Genomic DNA, 20,262 nt, shown 5'->3' on the forward strand with positions numbered 1-20,262 from the left:
TGGTTCACAGGGAGTACGTCCTCCGTATCGACCTTTAAGTCAGGCAGAAGCAAAAGTCTTTGAGAACAGAAATTCTGAAGTATAAAACTATACAGGTGCAGGTCAATACCAGCCAGTATACATCTCTCGTTTCCTGTTGAATTCCCTGTAGACACACCGGTAGCACAGGGGCACAGAAGGAGCCTTCTGTCCTGACAGATGTTCTTCCGGACAGGGAAGCCCTGTACTTAGTCGATGTGTTCTTCATCTTCTGTCCGCCGCCTGGTGGATTTTAGTAAGGCTCTCTCCCTGCGGCACTCGGCTACCTTTGCCTGTCTTTTTTCCTCGCCCATTCGGAATAGAGTTGACTTTTTCTTTCCTCCATCCCCTTTAGCAGTGTCCAGCACAATCCTGGGCAGCTGCAAGCCAAACACCCAGATACACAGAATGAATCCCACGAGCTACAGACATGAGAAAAGGAGGAAGACAACAGACGACTCCACCCTGTCTAGTTTTCCTTCCTTGCTTGCAGCTCCTCCCCGTCTATCTGAATGGCGTCGCTTGCTCTGCCGGTATCGTGTGGCCCCGGTCTATACTTGAATCACTCATTTGCTTGAATCTATCTATCTTACACGGGATAGTACAAAGAACGGTTCATTCACCGTATATACGGCAGTATTAGTTTGTAGTAGCTTCTCCAGCAAAGAATTCGACGTCTCAGAAAGTTCCTGAATGCTCCTGAACTTGGCTACCCGTAGTAGGGTTTCACAGTGTGTGTCGCGGCAAACAGGGGAGGTGAGTTTTCATGGAAAGTACGAATACTCCGGTGTGGTGACATTGCAGATGATGTAGAGAGGTCGGTGATGGAGACACAGGCTCATACCTTCTAAGCACAGGGCACTCTGATTTCAACCTCACCTGAAAAGCCGCAGCCTGTTCTTTAGTACACGGCCATATTTGCACCTTGATCACTGCTTGAGTCTCGAGCAACGAAGCCGAGAGAGGAAGAGAGACAGGGCGCCCAACGTCGCCGCACTCTCGCACAAAACGTTCAAGAAGAAGAACAAGATGACTTTTGCGTACCCGTGTCCCCCCTTTCTTTTGTTGCTGGGCAACGAAGTGAATCTCCACTCGATGTCCTACGAACCCAGATAACAGGTGAAATGACGTTATTGATACACAGTGCTAAACAGGATATAGAGAGGTGTGTGTGTATCTCTATTCTCCCTCGCATGACAGCGTAGAAACTACAAATGACTCAGCTTATCTGTTTAGCCTGTACAAATGCTTCGATTCTCCCGGAAGTAAGAGAAGTAGGTATACACATAAGAGAGCAACGGAGTCATGGACGGACACTTTCCAGAAGACAACAGCAGATGAAGGCAAAAGCTACAAGAAAACATATGTTTCGTGAAGCTCGGATACAGTGACAGGGGGTTCCAGGAATCCACCAAAACGACTTTAAGAGCGAGCGTTTCAAGTAGAACCGAAAAGAATTCTTCGCTCACCGTTTGAAAGGTATTTACGGGCTGTCATGGCGCTGCGAAGCATGTCTCTCTCATCAGCCACACAGCTCACCCTCACCGCTGAAGGCGCATAGAGAGATTCAAGATTCATTAAGAAAACAAGCCCAGCAAACAAGCTCTCCCACAAAGGACTTCTTCTTCGCCTCAGTCAAAGTAAGCCAACGACTAGCTGCTACTACGACCGAAGACGTACGAATAAAAAAACTACATGCGGAGAGTCTATGACGGCTGGCAGTCAAGGCCTCTTCGTATCCTCTAGCTTACGTCGTCGGGTCGCAAGAACACTCGTGAGTTTCTGGCTATCTTTTTATACTAGGGACTTCATTATCACAGAGAACTCTTTGATCCATAACAATCCTTCACAAAGGGTTTATATCTTGATACTTTGGCTACGCAGAAACGCATGCCTTCAAAGGGAGTGATTTTCGAAGCCCGCCGAAAAGCAAGAAGAGATAGGCGTGTCAGTCAAAAGAAGTCTGTAGTTCCCTACGTACTTTTGATTTTCCGAGATGGATCAAAAGCAAACTCAGCGACTTCCTCCTTCCCTGGTCTTCTACCCTCGTCCACTCCCTGATCGGCTTCTAGAAGCATTTCGCTGGTAACACTCTGGCCTTCTCTTGTGTCTCGCTCTTTGCCATCTAGCTCTGAGTCGGAGTCTGTTTTGACTCTTCTGGTATGGCTGTTGATGCTGTTGTCATTTGCTGCTCCACGAGAGGAGCTCGTCAATCCTAGATGTTTGTTTTGAAGACCCATGCGCTTGGCATGAAGTTTCCTTTCTCTCTCCTGGAGAACGCTGTCTAACTGTGACGTCAATAAACAGGTAGGGCAACTCCCATCGCTTCCCGAAAGGACAATAGCATCAAGGCCGCGCTTCTCAGCCTCTTGCAAGGCTTCTGTCCCTGTCATGTCTCCAAGGAGTTCACGGCGACGAGACGAGGGAGAGGAACAGCTGTCTCCTGATGTTGAAGACGGGACAGTGATGTTATCTAGGATAACGCGTACCAGAGGAAAGGCCTCAATGGCTTCACCGACAACATGGCCTTCAACTACTTTCCCTGTGCGCACTGGATGACTGAGGTAGGGATCCCGACGCTGAAAAGAAAGAGAAAACTTTATGACAAACCAACTACACGGGATGAAACTTCTTTCAGTCTCTTTGAAAAAGACACACCGGTTCCCTTACTCGACACTGGGAATCCACTAGGTCTTTGAGACTGATGTGTCCTTGAGAGGAAAGGGCGAGAGTGAATGACTTGTTACGGTAGCTACACCGTCCTCCTCATAAATGTACATACCGATGGTGCGAGTATACACAGTGTTGACATTTGAAAATGCAGCCGCACGAATCTCATAGTTAAGATGACCAGGCCTGAGCGTCGATCTTCGTCGTTGGATGAGCATAGAGAAGACAAGTCTATGTCCATAGAAGCCGCGGTCTACTGGCTACTCCAGTGCGACTTTTCGTGCAGAAAGATGTGGAGCAAGCTACTACGATGAACTCTCGTGGAGCATTCACTCTACAGTTTAGAAGCCGATAATACTGCTGGGCCAAGCCCTGCCACTGCAAATGTCTCTTGGAAACAAGCTTCTACTTGACAGCACACGAAAAAAACCTCCTTTGAGATCCGGAGCCGTACCGTCCTCTTCGTGTACAGGATGTATGCAAACTAAAGGGAAGAAAGGAGGCTTGCTCTCTCTGTTTTATGCCGGTCTCTCAAGGCTAATACTAGTCAACGCAGTTTTCGTTTGCTCCTCCACTTCCTGTGGGGACAAGAGAAGAGCGATGATTGACCCGTGAGAAAGCGGAGAATCTCCTTCTGTGCGAGATGAATTTGAGGTGGAAGTTTCTCTTCTTACCCTATGCAATTACAGCGGGCGGCGAGTGACGGCAAGCGGAGAACTAAGTAAGACAAAAGACACGGAAAAGACACCAGAGAAAAAAGTTCCTGTCGTACCGTTGAATAAAAGCGTCTTGTTTGAGAGGCCACCTGAGTTTCACTCCCCCCGGAGCTTGACGTTGTTTTCCTCCCTTTCTTACACTCACTGTGGAGTGCGGGAATGTTTCTTGCACGGCTTAACGAGGCACCTCTAAGGTGGTGAGCCAACGTCTTACATAGGCACAGGTCTTTCCCACAATCTCTTTGTCTGGAACAAGCAGACCTCCTAGTCTGTGATACGGACCGATCTTTAAAAGGAAAGCAGGTGACAGCAGTGACACGAGAAAAAGTTGAATCTGTGTGTCTACGTCCACATGAAGGAATCGTCCTTTGCAAAAGCCTCAGGTCGGAAGAGTCTCCAAAAAAAGTGGGAGAGTCAGGGCGTGAAGCTTCTTCGGTCTCTATGGAGACAAACAAGCGTGAAGCTGCCCGGATGTGGCGCCCAGCCCTGGTCGTCTCAGACTCATAGTCTCTCAGCTCCTTAGCACACGAACGAGCGGACATTGGAAGAAGATCGCCTGTGGCACCTCTGTGACGATGGCGGAAGTGAGATTCAGAGGATTGGAAGAAGGAGAAACCAACAGAAGCCTGTCGAGACGCCGAAAAAAGAAGCTCTCTGTTGTTAAACAGCGCAGGCTTGTGGATCGAGGGGGTCGGCGAAGGAGAAGATTGAGAAACAAGAAAAGATGTAATGGAAGGCATTGAACCGGAGGATATATCGCATGCGGAAGAAAAAGTGCGGGTCAGCTTTGACCCAGGACAAGAGAAGCAAGTGGAAAGCTGGCCTACCTTCGGCGTCATTTTGTGCTGCCGTCCAAGAATAATCACCAGTCATTCACTCTGTTTAGCCAGGTGAAAGCCAGAATGAGGAAAGAAAGACCAAAGCAATGACGAGATGCTGCATGCAGAAGTTGACGAGACTAGCGTAACCCCCTTTGGCTGATGTACAAAGACGAAAGAACCTACGCTTTCTTTTGAGTCTTTGTAAGCATGCCAACTCCAAGATGGCTCAGAAACGCTTTGTAGGACGCCATCATCCTAAGCACCCAGGGGGTCCACAGGCAGCTGAAGTGAGCGGGAGGGTGGAAGCACAAGGGAATATATCATGATGGCTGTTTTCGAAAGTGGAGAGGGATTACTCCATTTCTACAGTCGGCACGTCCGCCGCACTGCTGTAGACACCATGTAAGCTCACCGTCAGGAAAGTTGATTTACACGAACACGAAGATAAAGACGTGCAGATACGACTTGTAAGACCGGCAGAAAGGGCCCTCTGGGTGAGAATGGGGAGGGAGGAGAGCCCCTACGCTAAGAAGGTTAGACGTTTTGTACGTCAGGGCCGAACTGACAGCCTGATAGTCGTAGTGGTGCCCTACAGTGACAAAAAGCAACAGCAAGAACTAGAAGACAGATCGGTAGTCGCTTCAGATGGCGAGACACAGCTCGGAAACAAGGTGTAGTTTGCCGTCGACTGCATGCGTAGATCGGACCAGCAAACTGTAGACTAAGACGCATTTCCTTCGCTACGGCTAGCCTTATGATCTTCGACAGGGAATCCGCTAATCGGAAGAAAAAGCTCTTGTTTCTACTGAAAGCCAGGAAATCCGCGAATCCCGTCATGTGCGTTTCCAGTTCGGTACTCGGCGCTTCTGGGCCGCATGCAAGTTGGCTTTACTGCAAACGAAAATAAGGAGAAAAAATCATAGTCTTTCCTCAAGGCCAACCCGCATCATTTTCACTCGCAGGTGGCACTGTGAAAACAAAGTCGGAGTCAGATAGCTTGGGGCCTCTATTTCCTACAAGACACACTCCGCGTTGAGCGGCTGCCGTCGCTGTCTCTGCATGTGTTAGCATGCACGCCCCTTTCTGGGCGCCGCCCGTCGACTGAGGAAGCAAAAGGAGATATCGTCACCTTCCAGGGTCCTTCTTTCGTGCTTTGAATTTCCGGACAGAAAGGAGCGCCTCTCAGAAGGAGCTGCAATGAGATAGGCTCTCCGAGCGGCACAGTGTCATTCAGGACGTTGTTCTCTCTCCGCCGGGTCTCTCTTTTGTTGACGGGCCAACAGGGTTTCCTCTGCTTCCCTGTTGCCATAGGGCTTTTTCTTGGGCCGGCATCTTCCGGCAACAAACAAGCGGCCAGACTGTGTGCCTGGCACCACCAGCACTTGCTAGGTTGACGGGTCGACGAAGAGATGGGAATGTCACAGCCATCGGGCAGGATCTCCGTGCAGGGTTCCCCGCTCCTCCGGTGTTTCTCTTTCAGGTCTTTCCCTTTACTACGGCTTGCCGCTGCGCCGCCGGGCGCTGCTCGCTTTACTTCGCCGCCAACAAAAGGAGAGACCGCCACACGGCGAGCAGTCCACGACGGTAGCGCATATAGGGTGAACTGGAGGGAAGAACAACCCCAAACTCCCGGGAAGACTAGACCGGTTAGATCGAGCACGTCAGCGGCACGCGCATATTCCCTGCACACTACCGCTTTCAGTCGAATTGTTGGCAGTTGTGTTTTGGACAGGCCAATCGCCCCCCCCTTCTTTGTTCCTCGGGCGCAGGAATGGTCTTCTCGTCTTCCTTCGCTTGGAATCTCTAGTTTCAGAGACGGCAAAGAAAGCAGGGTGGTTCATCGCGTGTTAAGCCAGTCGTCAGGAAGATCTCTGTCAACGTTCTGTTTAGTTTCTACCAGTCAGACTCCCATTCCCCCTTTCAAGGCAATTATCCTGAACGAGGGAACACCTCTCGCCCCTCAGACGGAGAGGAGACATGCGAACTTCTCTACAACTGACTCGGCTGGGCGACTAGGAGAAGGTAAACAACAGAGGCCCGATCGGTTATCCGAGCTTTGTCAACGTTTTGTGCCTGTATTCTTCGTTTCTCTTGGCCTCTCCTGTCTTATACTTGACGGTAACCCTCTGACTTCTCAAACAGAGATTCGTTTTGCTGGGGATCACTCGGAAACCGAGTGTCTGCAAGAAAGTAGCAACAGTCTTTCAGCGGAAGATACTGGACAGTCTAACAGCGTGGAGGATGTCACTCTTGTTAAACATGAGTCTCCCGCAGCACCGTCAACTTTCCTTTCTCCCGAGAAGCAAAGGAACGGCTTCTCCAGGGATTGTCGCCACGTTTCTATATCTCGTTTCTCGGGAGGAGGTCCTGGTGGAGAGCGGCAGTTGCTTGCTCTATGTCGTAAGGCTGCACAGAATCAAGAAGGGCCTTCCGGGGACGACTGTGAGCAAAAGGAGAACAAAGAGAAGTTGAACAAGAAAGAGGAAACACCAGCATCTCCTCTTGTCCCATTTGCTCTGTCGAAGGAAAAGTACATGCAAAAGAAGTTTTCAAAAGCTTCAGACTACAGGAGGACATCGTCGGGTAAGTAGGGGATAAAAGGATGTAGGGGTTCTTGACGGTTGCCCGATGATACGCAAGAGGCCGCTGCCATGGTATACATATTTACTATCCTGATGACTTGGTGCATCAACTACGAGCGTGCATAGGTGGATATAGGTGCGCTTGCGTTGTTACGATTGTGAGCGTCTTCTCGCTATCCCGACCAGGGAGCGACCCTCCCCGATGTGCCTCGGAGCAGGAGAAGAAGTCCCCTTGTGGCAACAACCTTTCTCACTGAGGGGGCGACAGCTTCGATCTCGGCTCCAAACACTTCAACATTCGGGAACCGTGCAGCACCGTCTTTTCTGACGTGAGGATAAGCTGTCTGTCCTGGTATTGGCGCGCAGGTCTATTGCTGCTTTTTGTGTATACTCGACTCTCTTACCCATATATGACTCTCTGACTCTACGCAGCAGTGTGTGTCTAGTGCAGTTGAAGAGCGTCAGGGGAGTGAGCGTGCGATCGTCTATCTCACCGCTACCATGACGACTGCCCTGCCAGTCTTTCGATCCGAGGCACTGCTTCGGGCGTCAGTACCAGGTGTCTGCTGCAGCTCTTCTCGCTGGAGGCTTCTCACTCCATGTACCGGTCTGGGAAAGCGGCGTTGTGCAAAGTACGCACACGGCTGAACAAAGAGAGATCCCATTGGCACCCGGAGAAAGTCATACCCACGATGCAGGTGGCTTTTCCCTCCTTGCTTCTTGAGAGTCTGATCTGCTCTAGAATATTCACTCGGAAGTGTATTCAGTGGCTGCGTGATAGTAAACGAGTTATGAGATATCTCTTCGTAAAGGCTTCATCTTGCTTTCTTTGCTTCTTACTCCTTTGTGAGGACTAGGGATGTCCTCTCGATTAGGCGGTCCCGAAGTCTCTTGTTTTGGCTAGCTTTTCTTGCTATTCTTGATATCGAAGCGGTTGTGTTCTGGTTTGACTGCGGCAGGCATGCGGATTTGTGATAAAGAGGAAGGACGCGGCGACCTCGTGGTTCAACCGGGAGATGTTGTGTGGCTGCAGTATGAAGGCCGTCGTGCAAGCGATGACCAACTCTTCGAGAGCACGAGCTGCGCCCGTCTACCCACTCTCCTCAGCAATCTTTTAGCCTTGTAGGCACTTCGTCTTGCGGACTAGATACATGACTCCGCATAGGTAGTTCTATCTCTACTTGCCAGTTCATGTGATCGCACAGGCGTAGACAGTGTAACGAGAGAAGCACTGATGTCTGGGTATCTGCACCTAATCGAGGGCATAATTCATATTGGGGAGTGCGAATGTCAGTGGGCACCTTGGTTGTGGCTGTTTCTCCACCTGGAAAGCCTGCAGATCTGGCTGTCGTCGTCTCTCCTACCTATCCGCACACTTAGATACACACGCCTGTGCTTGGCGACGCGAGTGTTCCGTTGTGGCAGCATGGGATGTCAGAAAGGAGAGTTCAGCTTTCCAAAGTGGACTGGCCCACCCCCGTTTTAGTATAAGCACGAGAGTCTCATCTCATGAGACTATCACGCTACTTAGCCTTGCATGCTGATTTTCTGCTACTGAGCTGAGTATCGAGAGCGTTGCAGCAAGGTAGTGGTCCGCGTGAAACCCGAGCTTTCTCACGCTTGAATACATTCCAGTATCTTCTTTCCTCCTCGTGAGCAAACACGCGGACACACTTCCGTCCGTGTTATACTGCATCCACCTCTCAAAAACCAGCGCGTGCATTCTTTTGCATACAGCGTAGAGATAAGCAATTTCGGCCGCAGGTGTAGGCATCATTCACGCATGTCTGTAGAGACACGCCTGCAAACATGCAACAGTAACGACAGACGTCGTAGTAGTTATTAAGACTAAGAAGTGCGATGTTCGTTTGTCTCTCCAAGGCGCGCGTGTTTACACTGCAGGTTTGGATGGAAAACAGGTGCAATAGCCGGGATCGATGGGCGGTATGTCCGCGTCAAAATCAGGAAGCGCAGTGACGACAGTAGTTCCGCAAACGAGAAGCAACCCGCCGCCGCAAGCACTTCAGAGCCACTCAGCCAGTCAACAAACAACGGTCATCCGTTAAAAACGCCTGACAGCTGTCGGGGTAGTGGACTGTCGACCCGTGAGCCAGTCGACCTCGCATCTAGAGGAGCTAACAACACCCGGAAGCCGGACAAAACAGGCAACACAGCCGGGTCAGAGAAAGGAGAGGAGGGAGAGCCCCGTGACCCTACCGAGGTCTTCCATCCGATCATTCCGGCACTGGAGGAAGGAGTCCAAGGCATGCGCGTGGGGGGTGAGTTAGGCTTTGCCAAGTGTACCAAAATCATGCCTTCCTTCGCTGTTTCCCGTTGCAGATCCTGGTGTTGTAGGGAGCGCGGCGAAGGCTGACTTACTTCTCCGATGCTTTAGATTACTGGTTGCCGGTGGTCTGTCTACCGCACCACTGTGTCCCAACGTCAGTGAAAGAAAATTCATGTTACAGTCTCTTCATATATTTTTACCGCTCGTAGCCGGTTACTCCAATTCGCGTCAATCGGTGGCGAGTCCCTAGCCCTTTTGTAAATCGACCGAAAGAAGTTCGCGATGAGGAGACTCATTGAATCTAGGGGCTTCCAAGGGGGAGGGGGAAACGGGAGCTTACCAGAGCATTTCATGGCCGCGACGGGCCTGGCTGGTCTCGGTCGGCGGCAACTTGTTCGACCCTCTCCGAAGCGTATCTGTTTCCTCTTAGAAAGGCAGAAAGGAACCTGTTTTAAAGCCGACTCCACAACACAGCCTTCTCCCGCGGCTCGATCTGTTGGCACTGCTTAGATTGTGTGCAGGCAGCCCTTCCTGCGCTGTGTCCCTGTTCTTTTTGGCACTTATTCCACAGTCCTGTCCACCTTTTAGCCTTGTTTGCAACGGTACGCTCTTTCGTCTTAGGGGCACAGATGTTTCTTTTCTTGGCGAATTTGTGTCTTCTGTCCCAGGGCTCCGAGAGCTGATTGTTCCGCCTCATCTAGCCTATCCATCCATATGTGACGAGGTAAGCCCGATGAATGTATTGCCTGCCATGTGCGAGCGCACCAAGAAACCGGTAGAGCGGGACCACACAAACCGGTGAGGTCAGAAGAGGGACTGCGGCTGCGACATGCGGCAACTCGTGGTGCTGAGTTAGTTGATTCCTTCTGTGGTAAGAAGCCTTTCCGCGCCCTTCGGAACTTGCTAAGGATGATGAAAAAGCTACACTTGAAGGACATAGTACTCATCAAGATATTTGCCTTCCCCAGTGGCAGTGCACGGCTGCCTGGTTCGCGATTCCTCTGCCTCTAACAGGTGCTCGTGTATGAGGTCTACGTAGTCTGGATAGGAGAGAGCCTGCCCCAGCGGGACACCCTGCGAGCCAGATTCCGCCGCGCTTCCAAAGCTTTGTCCGGCAACCGTGACTCTGAGGCCGGGGACTAGATGGTTGTCGAGTGCCCACTACGGGCTGATTCCCTACAGCATTCTCCGAAAATCGAAGGATATCCAGGCACCTGCTGGCGCTAACGCCCAAGCGTGTAGCCGAGGGTGTGTAGCGGCTGCGGTTCCCTCAAAGGCTTTTAGCGGGCGCCTAAAGGGGGGGCGGTGTAGGGCTCCGCACCATGCCTTTCTTGAACTTCGGTTTCTGAGGGTGCATTATTCTGGCAATCCCACCACTGTGTTGCCGTGCTTTAGCGCTCACAGCCTGGAAAGCCCAGCAAGTCAAGTCAGCGGCAGCGTCAAGGTGCCCTGCACACTTTGTTTGTGGCTATTCTGAAGGTGCTAACGCGAGGACAGGGCCACGGCATGTAGACCGGATTCACGTACACCTAGATGGACTGACGACCAGTGTGCGGTGTACCCAAGTCATAATGGTAGTGCACCCAGTCCATGAGGTGCTGCTCATGGATTGCACGTCGGTCGCATCATTCAGTCTGGTAAAAGCGACCAGTCGTTCCGTATCGGTAACGCGCGTCCTGTAGAAATTCATGTTTGTCAACACAGTTGGTGTTTACAAAATCAAAGAGCGAAAAAGGTCCTCGTCTGATGTTTACTGTCCGTGTCATCACCCGCTCAACGTACGCAACTATGCATTCGGATACGCTGACAGCAGCGGTCTTCACCACACTTTTCCTCCACGTGCAACCGGCACTGCACAGTCTCGCGAGCAAACGGCCCGTCCCCGAAGAAACGAAAAACAAATAACGCTGGTGTGCTTGCTTGCACAGTACCCCACCTACTGGAGACGCTGCACTCAAACACCTTTTCCGTGGACCGACCGACGATGGAGAGCAAGTGAGACCCGGAATGTCCGAACTTAAGGTTGTGTATGTGAATGCACAGTTTGCTTGTCACTCTGTGAAACTGCGGAGAGTGTAGACCGAAACCTCTGCAGTGTTTGGAGCGGCACCTCCGAAGCAGGGGACCCGGCAGTGATTACCTAGACTTTATCTGCTTTCTTCAATCCTCAGTTCTTCTCCTTCGTGCAACATACGAGAGTTCCGTGGGAGTCTCCATCTACCCAGAAATCCTGCACCTGTGTCCACAGTTGCTGTCGAGTTCCCTCCGGAGTGCCGACCCTGGCCACGAAAAACCTCAGCCGGAGAGCTTCCACCTTCATGGATGCCCCAGGAAGGCGTACTGGCATACCCTGCGACATTGTTTGCCCGCTGGCATGTTCCTCGTGAATCGGGTCTTCGGGGCTCTGAGGAATAGAAGCCAGGGTGGGTGCACAGCAGGTCCTCACAACATTCATGGTCATCGGAGCAAGCGTGGCCAAGCAGCCTGCAGATATAGCCTTGGATTGGTTTGTCCAGTTCCTGCATTTGGCGGCCTTTTGTGCCGAGAGGACGTGATGGACCTGACAAGAAACCACGCAAGAGGACAACGGGCGCTACACCGAAGTAGAGGAATGAAGAGGTGGCCGTTTCTGTCAAACATCTGGAAGCGTTCTACAATAGCCGGACAACTAGCAGATTGCCGGTCTACGGAAGGAACGCGTTGTTCTAGAAAAAAACACGCACCACTGCTCCCTTACTTCGCATGGCCTCAACCTCTGGATGGCGCGCCCGTTTCGGGCCAACTGCTTGATCCTCTCGCTTTGTGTCGCCGTTGCTACTTCGCTTTCTTTCTCCTCTGGACTGGGGGTCGAGACAACGCTGGGAACGCTGATCAATATTCTGTTGCTGCTCCTTCAGCTGAAGCTTCTCAGCAAGCAGGTCTTCACGCTCCCTCTGCAGCCGTCTGAGCAACGTGACAGCCTCGTAGTCTTCGCGTCCTCGGAAAACGCCTAGGCTACGGTGTCCGTGTTCAACAGCAGCTGCCGCCGACAATCTTTGAGGCTCTGTCTCTGGTCGGGCCTCTGCAGCGTTGCCCGACTTCGAAGGGCTTTGCCACCCTATCCCCCCTGTCCTGGCCTCTTGAAGAGACTGCCCCTCCTCTGCTTCGGTGCTCGGGGGTATCAATCCTCCCTGCAGAGCAACCCACAATTCTCCTAAAGGCGCGGGGCGCGCTACTTCAGGATCCAATGCAGAACTCACCACAGCGCGTACCCCCTCTCCGCTTGATTGAAATTGTGCAGACTCGGCGGGGGCTCCGTTCGCTACGTGAGCTGGTAGTCTGTCGCCGGAATGACCCTCTGAAGACTTACCCGTCTCCCAACTCTCAGTCACCTGCCCCCGTTGTGTCTCGGGCACCGAAGTACTCTTGCGCTGAGGTTGCGGAGAACCGTTGCCCTCCACCTCAGCGCCTGAGGCGTCAGGCTGGAGCCGTTCCGTCTCGCGATGGTGTCTCCCATCGGGAGGCCCTGTAGGCAAGCTCTTTAAGATCGCACCATGCAGCAGCGGGCCGCCCAGATTCACTAACTGTCCCGACTGGTGACTTGGCTGGCCCGCGCCTTCGGACTGTGGGGTTTCGAACGCCCTGCTCGTATAAGCTCGGGGAGGCAGCGACGGGAGTAATCTAGACAGTTGCTCCGGGGCGAAAAGTGGGATAGAGTCGGCTGCACTCGCTTCCGCTGGCAGGTGGCCACGATATGCGGGGTTAGGAGCCCCTCCTAGTTTCAGTATCAAGGACCCATCGCGCTCTTGCCCTAGAAGCTCCTGCAGCGCTTGCCCTCTAATTTGCCCAGGGGGGAAAGCCGGGGCCCGACGTAATCCGGCATTGTCGGGACGATTTGCCAAAACTGGTCCCGTCGTGGGTGGCTCATTTGCTCCGGGCGCACTCAGCTTGTACCTCTTCAACTGCAGAAAGCTGTCCGCAAGGAGAAAATTGTCCAAGGAGCACTTATCTTCCTCGGGCGTCAGCTTGGTTGGAGAATCTTTCTGATCCACTTGTACGCTTTCTCTGGACTGCTTTACATCGAGGTTTGCCAACTGCTCAAGTAACTCTAGCTGGAGCACGAGCAGGTTTTGAAGCCGTTGCCGTACCTTCTGGTACTCGGCAAGGCGGCCTTGTCGATCATCAATCCTCTGCCCAAGAGCGCAAACCTCTACGAGCAAGATTTGCTGTCTGTTACGTTGTGCTGTCAGCTTCTTCTGGTCTGCGGCGCCGCCTTGCCTCCTTCCTGGTTGGTTGTAGACGTGTTTTCGCCAGTCATAACCGTTGTTGCCATTGGCACGGTCTGGCTGGCTTTCAGCAGGTTGGTCCCAGTTAAGAAAGAATTGCGGAGAATTCTGGATCAGAACCTGTGACAAGTTGACTTGCTGAGGCAGAGCAGAACCTCCTTTTGACTCCCATGTGACCTGCTGCTGTTGCCCTTGTGTTACCGATGTCTGCCTGCCCTCCAGGGGGGCCGTTTCGGCGGGTAATCTGTCAAAGGACACCTCTCTTTCGCCGAGCTCAAAGACTTGACGTTGGTTGAGCTGCAAGGTGCGTGTTCGCCCTTCAGAATTCTCGAGCACTGTTCCTTTGTCGTGTGGGGGTTCCTTAGGGGCAACGACCGAAGGAAGGGTCGGATCGCCGTCCCCCGGGCTACGTCGTTGCACCGGGCCGACCCGGAGTTCAGAGGGTTGGAAAGCCTTGGCAACCAATGCTGGGACGGTCTGAGCAATGCTGTCTCTCTCGGAGTGGGCGGCAGTGAAGACGGATGAAGCAGAACCACGCACCGCGGCAGCCGCCAGGGCTATAGAAAAGTAGAAATATGGCAACCAGCGGCCAAGTGACTTGGTATGGAGTGTCTCTTCCATTATCGAAGCGATGCGCAAGGTGCGTGCGTACGCCTGCGGCGCATCTTCCGTGCAACAAGACAGAGGTTTGCTTGTTCGGCGGGGTCCTCCGTTTTGCCACTGCGGCAGTTCTCCCTTGACACTGGCGTGTGCCTGCATCAAAACGGACCTGACGGACCTTTTCGATTCCTGCTACGCCCTCCTCGCCACACTGCCAGCGGTACAAAACAGATAACGAAAAACTAGCTCGCGTTCACAGGATCCAGGGGTTTTGCAACGTGAGGTCTCGCACCGGTTGTTGAAGAAGCTATCGCACCTCCTAGATGTACCAGCAGTCCCCGGCTAGCCGGGTTTGCTCGAACTCAAAAAGGAGCCCCGCAGTGCACTCTGCAGTTTCTGTGTTTTTACTTGAGGGGCCCAGCTATCTACTGTGCCCCGTAAGACAGCATAATTCTCGCCCCGTCATTGGTACGATGATGCGGACCGGCCGAGATGCTAGCCCGGGCGGACCCCACCGCACGGCGAGGCCCTAATTCCTGGCTTCAGATCAAAGCTCCACTACGCTCCACGCTACAAAAAGCACTCGGTCTCGTCCTGTTCCAGAAAAGTGCGGTTCGGTGTCCGTTCGCCTACAGAATGTAGGGGGGGAACCTGCAGGATGTCTACACTAGCTCGGGTGTTTCAGGACTGGTGGGTCCATCGCGCGGGCACGAGCTGCTAGTGAGCTGCCTAGTCTTTTTGAGCTGGTGCTGAGACCGTGTTCTCCGCACGCCGAGGGTGTATTTGTTGCAGTAATCCAACGAGCGCCACCATAATGCGAAGCTGTCGAGGCGCACCAGTGACGAGCACTTTGTCAACGGTTTCGCAGCTTGGTCGGCGGAGTCCCGAAATTTCCTCTTCTGCTGGTTCGCGTGTGCACCACACCCACGAAGAGCCGGGGCAGACGCCTTGGAAGCGACCTTGCTAAGACGTACAGCTACAGGCATTCACGAAGACGCCAAGACCCGCTCTTGCTGCAACGGTACCAGGCCAGCCGTCCAAACGAAATACTAAAAGCTACACGCCTGGAGTCTGTTTTCAACTTGTTCTATCCCTTCAGCAAGCCCCCCATGCAACGCTTGTTACCTGCACACAATTGACAAGCTTCGTGCAGAAGGCGGGCTCCGATAGCACGGACACTCAAGAGGTGCCAGAGACGCTCGTTGAACGGATTTTTAAGTGAGCCAGCTTTTGGCGTGACACTCAAGAGGTGGCAGAGACGCTCCTTGAACGGATTTGAAGTGAGCCAGCTTTTGGCGTGCCACTCTGTGCATGGGCTGCCGACCTGCCGAGGCATCGTGAGGCGTCTGAATTGACGGACAGCCACGCTGACTTCGGCCACCTGCACGAGCCGGACCTAGCACGACACCTCTAGCTATCATATAAGCGGGGGGACCGCTGAGCATCCTCTGGCGTTGGTGTGCGTACAGCACACAGAAGTCAAGAGTTTGACCTGGTATCTCCTGGAGTCTGCGGTCCAAGGCACCCACTAACTAACGATACTCCGTACGGAAACGGTGGAGGCGAAAACTCGACTCTTGTACGTGGCCTGGTGGGAGGCCCCAAGGCTTCTCCGAGAAACAAGCGCTTTTCTCCTATCTGGATACCATTGAACTCCAACAGACACTGCGTCGCGTCCATAGTCGACTGAAACCGTATAATACCGCTCCCACGGTGCGTCCCATCTGCAGAAAAACAAAAAGAGTCAAAAGCCGAACACAGCTGCCCGCCGCGTATGTGCTTGCTGTTAAGCTGGAATAGAACGCAGGTTGTTTCGTGGGGTGAGTTCTTCTTCCAATGCGAACCGTTGTGAAATATTTTCACCCCCCTGGTAGCCTTCTACCGGCACACCCGTATAGTGGAAGTGAATGCGGCCGGTAGTCCATTTACATAGACAAATTGGCCACAGAGACAAGTACGCAGTTCCTTGCACAGCGCGTGACGCAGATGCCCACGCAACACCTTTCCTTGCACGTAGCGACCCATGCGTCCTTAGTCCGGTCCTTCCGGGATCCTCTGACTCGTCGTCACAGACCAGCACGACGCATACGAGTTGTCCTCCCTGCGGGCTACGGTGGCCCTCCGGGGCCAGATGCAACTGCGAAGTTCTGAGAGGTGGACTCACCTGCATTCTTGTGCAATCTGACCTTTGTTGTGTCAAAAAAGAAGTCGAAAAAGTCTTCCAGGTCTGAGTCTATTAGCCGGTCATCAACACCGGAAATAAAGAGCTTGTGGGAGCCCAAGGGTCGCAGCATTCGCCGTTTCCGGAGGAGTGCTTGCAGGTCTTGATATGCTTTCTTCACCGTGTCGAGAGAAGCCAGTGTATCTCCAATACTACTTGAAATAGAGGCACCACTGTCTGCCTTGTCCTGGCCGTGCGACGCAATGTCTTCGCGACCTTCTTGCCTCCTGACCACGGACCCTTTCGCGGACAGCGCAAGATCTTTCTGCCTGTTAAGGAAGGCAGTTAAACGCTCAATTTGTTGCCTGTCACGCTCGTCGTCCTCAGCATTGAGTCTCGCATTTTCTCTCCTTCTGGATTCGCTCACTTCCCGATCTGGCTTCTTCACTGCGGCGTTCCTCTGACTGTGGGGGCACCGGTCCTCGTGAACACCGAGTTTTATGCGATAATAGTCTCGGACATCCTTCTGTCGGTGAAGAAGGTACCGCTCCCGAGCCAGTTCGTGCACGTGAGACCGTCCACTGTTTCGCTTCATATGCTTGATACGACGTACTGGGTTGATGTGTCGGACTTTGTTGCGGTAAACTGAGAGGGCAGAAGGAGACAGTGGCGCCGATGACGTATGCCAGAACTGGGGAAGTGTAGCAGTGCCAGAAGGCAAATTAGGACGATACGGCAAGACACTGGGGGAACGGGTTCGCTTCGTGGGGCGGAAGTACATATGTAACGACGCTGTCACAAAAAAAGGGGAAGATCCGAATTTTAACATGCCCGTCAGGGATGCAAAGCCCGGAAGGAAAAAGGGAGAAAACGGGCGCCGCCCGTGAGTAGTGGTGGGGGAGCGATCCGCTTTCCGATGAGAAGAAAGTGAAGACGCATCTGCTTGGGCAGTGCGTATGTCCACACTTGAGAACTTAGACGGCTCCAGAGAAGCACCTTTCAATGGTGCCAGCTGCAGATGCAAATATGCAGAGTCGTCAGTGAACTTCTGGATAGATGCTCCTTGGTTTGGTACGCAGAGCGGGAAAGCCTGCTCCCACGAGCCTGTCCGACGGCTAAAGGAGAATGGGCTGTCTGCGCAGGCGGGAAATGCCGCTGCCGTCTGTGGCAATGACTGGCATCGGTGTGAGCTGCGAAAGATCCAGTGCAAAGGAATAGCTGCTGAATGTTGACATGCTCTGCCGAGAACAAAGAGCAGCACGGCTAACAAAAGCGCGTGTCCCATTGCCCTGCCTCAGTCCTCCATCACTAGAAGCTGTACCGCCGAAGAATAGTAGTTCAGGGCCAAAGACAGCAAAGAAGTGAATGAGTCGGCAGCTTCGTCATGGCACCCCTGAATGCGGGAATCAAGAATGTAAGAGTCATTAGAGCAACGGCTACTCACAGTTTCTGTTCCACTCTGGACTCGCCGGCCGTATCTCCTGGTCTTGTACCCGGCGGATGTCGCCAAGATCCCCCGGAATTCCAAGCTTCGGCGAACTCCCGTCGGTGGTCTTTGCGCAGAAACGGGAAGCTAAAGCTAGAAAATAAAACTCGGGTGTGTACACAACGGACGTCTTTCTGGGCTGCTTGTCGGGCATGCAAGGGTATCCGTACAAGAAGGCCGCAGGACATCATGGAGACAGGACCGTAGGGGTAAGCCGCTGCGCAGTTCCACAATCTCATTCGGCACTATGTATCTTCTCTACCCAAAGCACTGGTAGAGAAGCCTCTATCGTGCCGGGTTGATGTCCAGTACCGACACTTGAAAGCGGCAGGCAAAACCTCGCCGCGAAAAATAACGACCGCGGCAGAGGCTCCAGTGAGCAGAAGCAGCCTGTGAGCAACGGAGCTGTGAAAAAAACGTAAAACAGCCAGGCACACATTTACGAAAAACTGTGCGCGCATCGGTCAGATACTGGGAGGTTTGCAGTGTCCTGTCACGGAGAGTTGCATGCACCTGAAACGCATACTAGCTGGGTGCGTGGGTGTATTGGGGTTTGTTTCGTTCATCAGAAACGCGAGAACACCTGCACGGGGACTGGATCCTCTCAAATCGAGGCGGATATAAGGCTAGACCGAATCCCCGCTTGGGACCGCAGCAGCAGGCCTGATCGTTCAAGATGTCATCTATAGTGGTCACGAGAGCCCTTCAGGCGCAGTCTCTCTCGCAACCTGTCTCCGCAGAACTAAGCACGTGTGGCCCGGCGGACCCGTGAGGACAGGCGACCGCTATCAGCTCACACGGGCTACGCCATCGGCGATTTGTATTTGTTCATACTCCCCCGAGACCGTGTGACCACGTTCTGCCTTCTAACTCCCTCGCTCCAAAGAGTGTGCATGGAATCCCCGGTTAAGTTGACGAGACCAGGTCAGGCCCGTAGCTGTGTGGACACAGCGTCGGCAGATTCGACGTGACCCTGTGAGCTGACAGCGGGTGGGGAGAGTGCCTTTACCTTCTTAGTGGTGGCCCGGAGATGGACAGGAACGACACCGAAAAAAGTCCGGAGCGTCACTGAAAGTGGGCACGGGGCAAAGCGACTCTCACGCTGCAGGGGGGATCCTTTGGCTCACTGGGGGATAGCACCTGGGATGGGGTGCTCTTCTGTCGACGGGCCAGAGCGTTGCTCTAGCAGAAAGGCCGCTTTGCCTGTCGACCGGGAGGTCCAGGCGCGGACAGGTTAGTGGAGCCCTGAGCTGGATACTCTGCAATTGCGGCAATGTCGTAACGCACCACCGACTAGGCATGACGCACCGATGAATGGCGGGCTCCCTCGCCTTGCATAGTCCGACAGGCCCTCGAATTGAAAGGCGGTTGGACAAATGGACTGCCGATGAGGAAAGGCACTTTTCTTTTCTCCTTGCTGTCTTCCTCTTGCGTCCGTTTCAGCGCAAGTGGTGGACGCACTGTACTGACTGAGAAAGCCTCTGCACCCGCATAACGCTTCATGCCAATGTGTAAGGTGTCGGACGTGTTCAGTCCGCATTTTGGTAAAGCAAGACACAAACCTGACCACCGAGTAATGACAAGCAAGGAAAGGATATCAGCGACCGTGTTCCGTCGAGTGCCACAAGGGGGTGCCGTTGCGGCCCTCGACAGAATGGGACTATCGTCCCAAAGTGAACGCCTGCGATTCGATCCATCATAGGTACACGTCCAAATACAGGACAAGGGCGTGTGCACGGTCTCGAACGCAGGACCTGGCTCTCGAACGAACCTGTGCCGAAGCGTTCAGGTGTTTTTGTCGTGAACTCGAGACAACCGCACGCGACGACAACGCTGCGAACGAAGCAGAAGAGTAACGCACCTAACGTACCCATCCTAGACAGAGAAGGGAAGCGAAGCCACAGTGAGTAGCAGCCGCGATGGGAAGAACACGCACTCCGACAAGAGCGGCGGCCCAGGACCACGAGTACGGCAGTGAAAGAGGCCCGAGGGGCGGAGGAGGAGGGCCCTGGGTTCGCGGAAGGTAGTTAAGTGACTGCTGCAGCCTGCTGAAGTGCCAAACACTGCCAACCAAACTCTTCTGTCACAACCTTTTGCCCTGGTCTTTTTGTTTGTCTGTAGTTTGGTCTCGTCTATTGGAAGGAGCCGCCAGCCACGGTAGAGGCTGGAAGCCGGTCTCGGGGCTTGGCTTGAAATAAAGGGGAAGTTGGAAAGTGAGGAGGGTGAAAAAGACGACATAGAGGACGAGCAATTTTACATTGACAAATGAATGCCATGGAATGAGGGATCACGGGTTCCACACCGTCCGGACCCTACGACTTCCCTTACAGTTCGAGGTTTCCAGACAGAGTGACGGTTCATAGATAGACGTCCACAGTCCGCTGGTGGTTACAGAATACCACGATTTGCTGCACAGTCTGGGCCCGCTGCCGAACCTTCTTTACTGCCGCCTGGCCTTGTGACCTTTTTGGGCGACAACCCTACATTGTCACTTGTTCACTTCTACTTGCGCTGCGTTCCCGTGCTTGACTTCCTCTGGCTTCGGAAGTTTCGCACCTCCCCTCAGCAATAGATGCCACACCAGAGAAGACCATTTGCCTTTCACCCATCTAGTATCTGTTTGTGAAAGCGCCCATCCGGTCACTGTCATCGTCTG

The 20,262-nt window shown here is 53.2% G+C and overlaps 4 protein-coding genes across 4 annotated transcripts; 1 reads left to right on the plus strand and 3 right to left on the minus strand.

The window, feature by feature from the left end:
* Positions 1-124: 124 nt before the first annotated feature.
* On the minus strand, positions 125-5,161 carry CSUI_009098 (translation initiation factor if). Its single transcript, XM_068069217.1, has 6 exons — positions 3,619-5,161; positions 3,363-3,405; positions 2,000-2,597; positions 1,488-1,565; positions 898-1,118; positions 125-398 (listed from the first exon to the last, which is right to left on the minus strand). The coding sequence occupies exons 3-6, from the start codon at positions 2,409-2,411 to the stop codon at positions 228-230; spliced, it is 882 nt and encodes a 293-aa protein (XP_067918807.1). The 5' UTR covers positions 2,412-2,597; positions 3,363-3,405; positions 3,619-5,161; the 3' UTR covers positions 125-227.
* Positions 4,951-14,128, plus strand: CSUI_009099 (peptidyl-prolyl cis-trans fkbp-type domain-containing protein). Its single transcript, XM_068069218.1, has 6 exons — positions 4,951-6,808; positions 7,767-7,929; positions 8,710-9,086; positions 9,763-9,818; positions 11,023-11,089; positions 11,992-14,128. The coding sequence occupies exons 1-6, from the start codon at positions 5,635-5,637 to the stop codon at positions 12,039-12,041; spliced, it is 1,887 nt and encodes a 628-aa protein (XP_067918808.1). The 5' UTR covers positions 4,951-5,634; the 3' UTR covers positions 12,042-14,128.
* CSUI_009100 (uncharacterized protein) lies at positions 11,242-13,531 on the minus strand (the record flags this gene model as incomplete). Its single annotated transcript, XM_068069219.1, has 3 exons — positions 11,242-11,654; positions 11,832-13,467; positions 13,526-13,531. The coding sequence occupies 3 exons, from the start codon at positions 13,529-13,531 to the stop codon at positions 11,242-11,244; spliced, it is 2,055 nt and encodes a 684-aa protein (XP_067918809.1).
* Positions 13,720-18,056, minus strand: CSUI_009101 (rna recognition motif-containing). The gene is made up of 2 exons (XM_068069220.1): positions 16,124-18,056; positions 13,720-15,683 (listed from the first exon to the last, which is right to left on the minus strand). Exons 1-2 carry the CDS (start codon positions 17,403-17,405, stop codon positions 15,439-15,441), a joined length of 1,527 nt encoding a protein of 508 aa, XP_067918810.1. The 5' UTR covers positions 17,406-18,056; the 3' UTR covers positions 13,720-15,438.
* Between the last annotated feature and the right edge of the window lie 2,206 nt (positions 18,057-20,262).

The sequence above is a fragment of the Cystoisospora suis genome (assembly GCF_002600585.1).
Source record: "Cystoisospora suis strain Wien I chromosome Unknown contig_5295, whole genome shotgun sequence".
NCBI lineage: Eukaryota > Apicomplexa > Conoidasida > Eucoccidiorida > Sarcocystidae > Cystoisospora > Cystoisospora suis.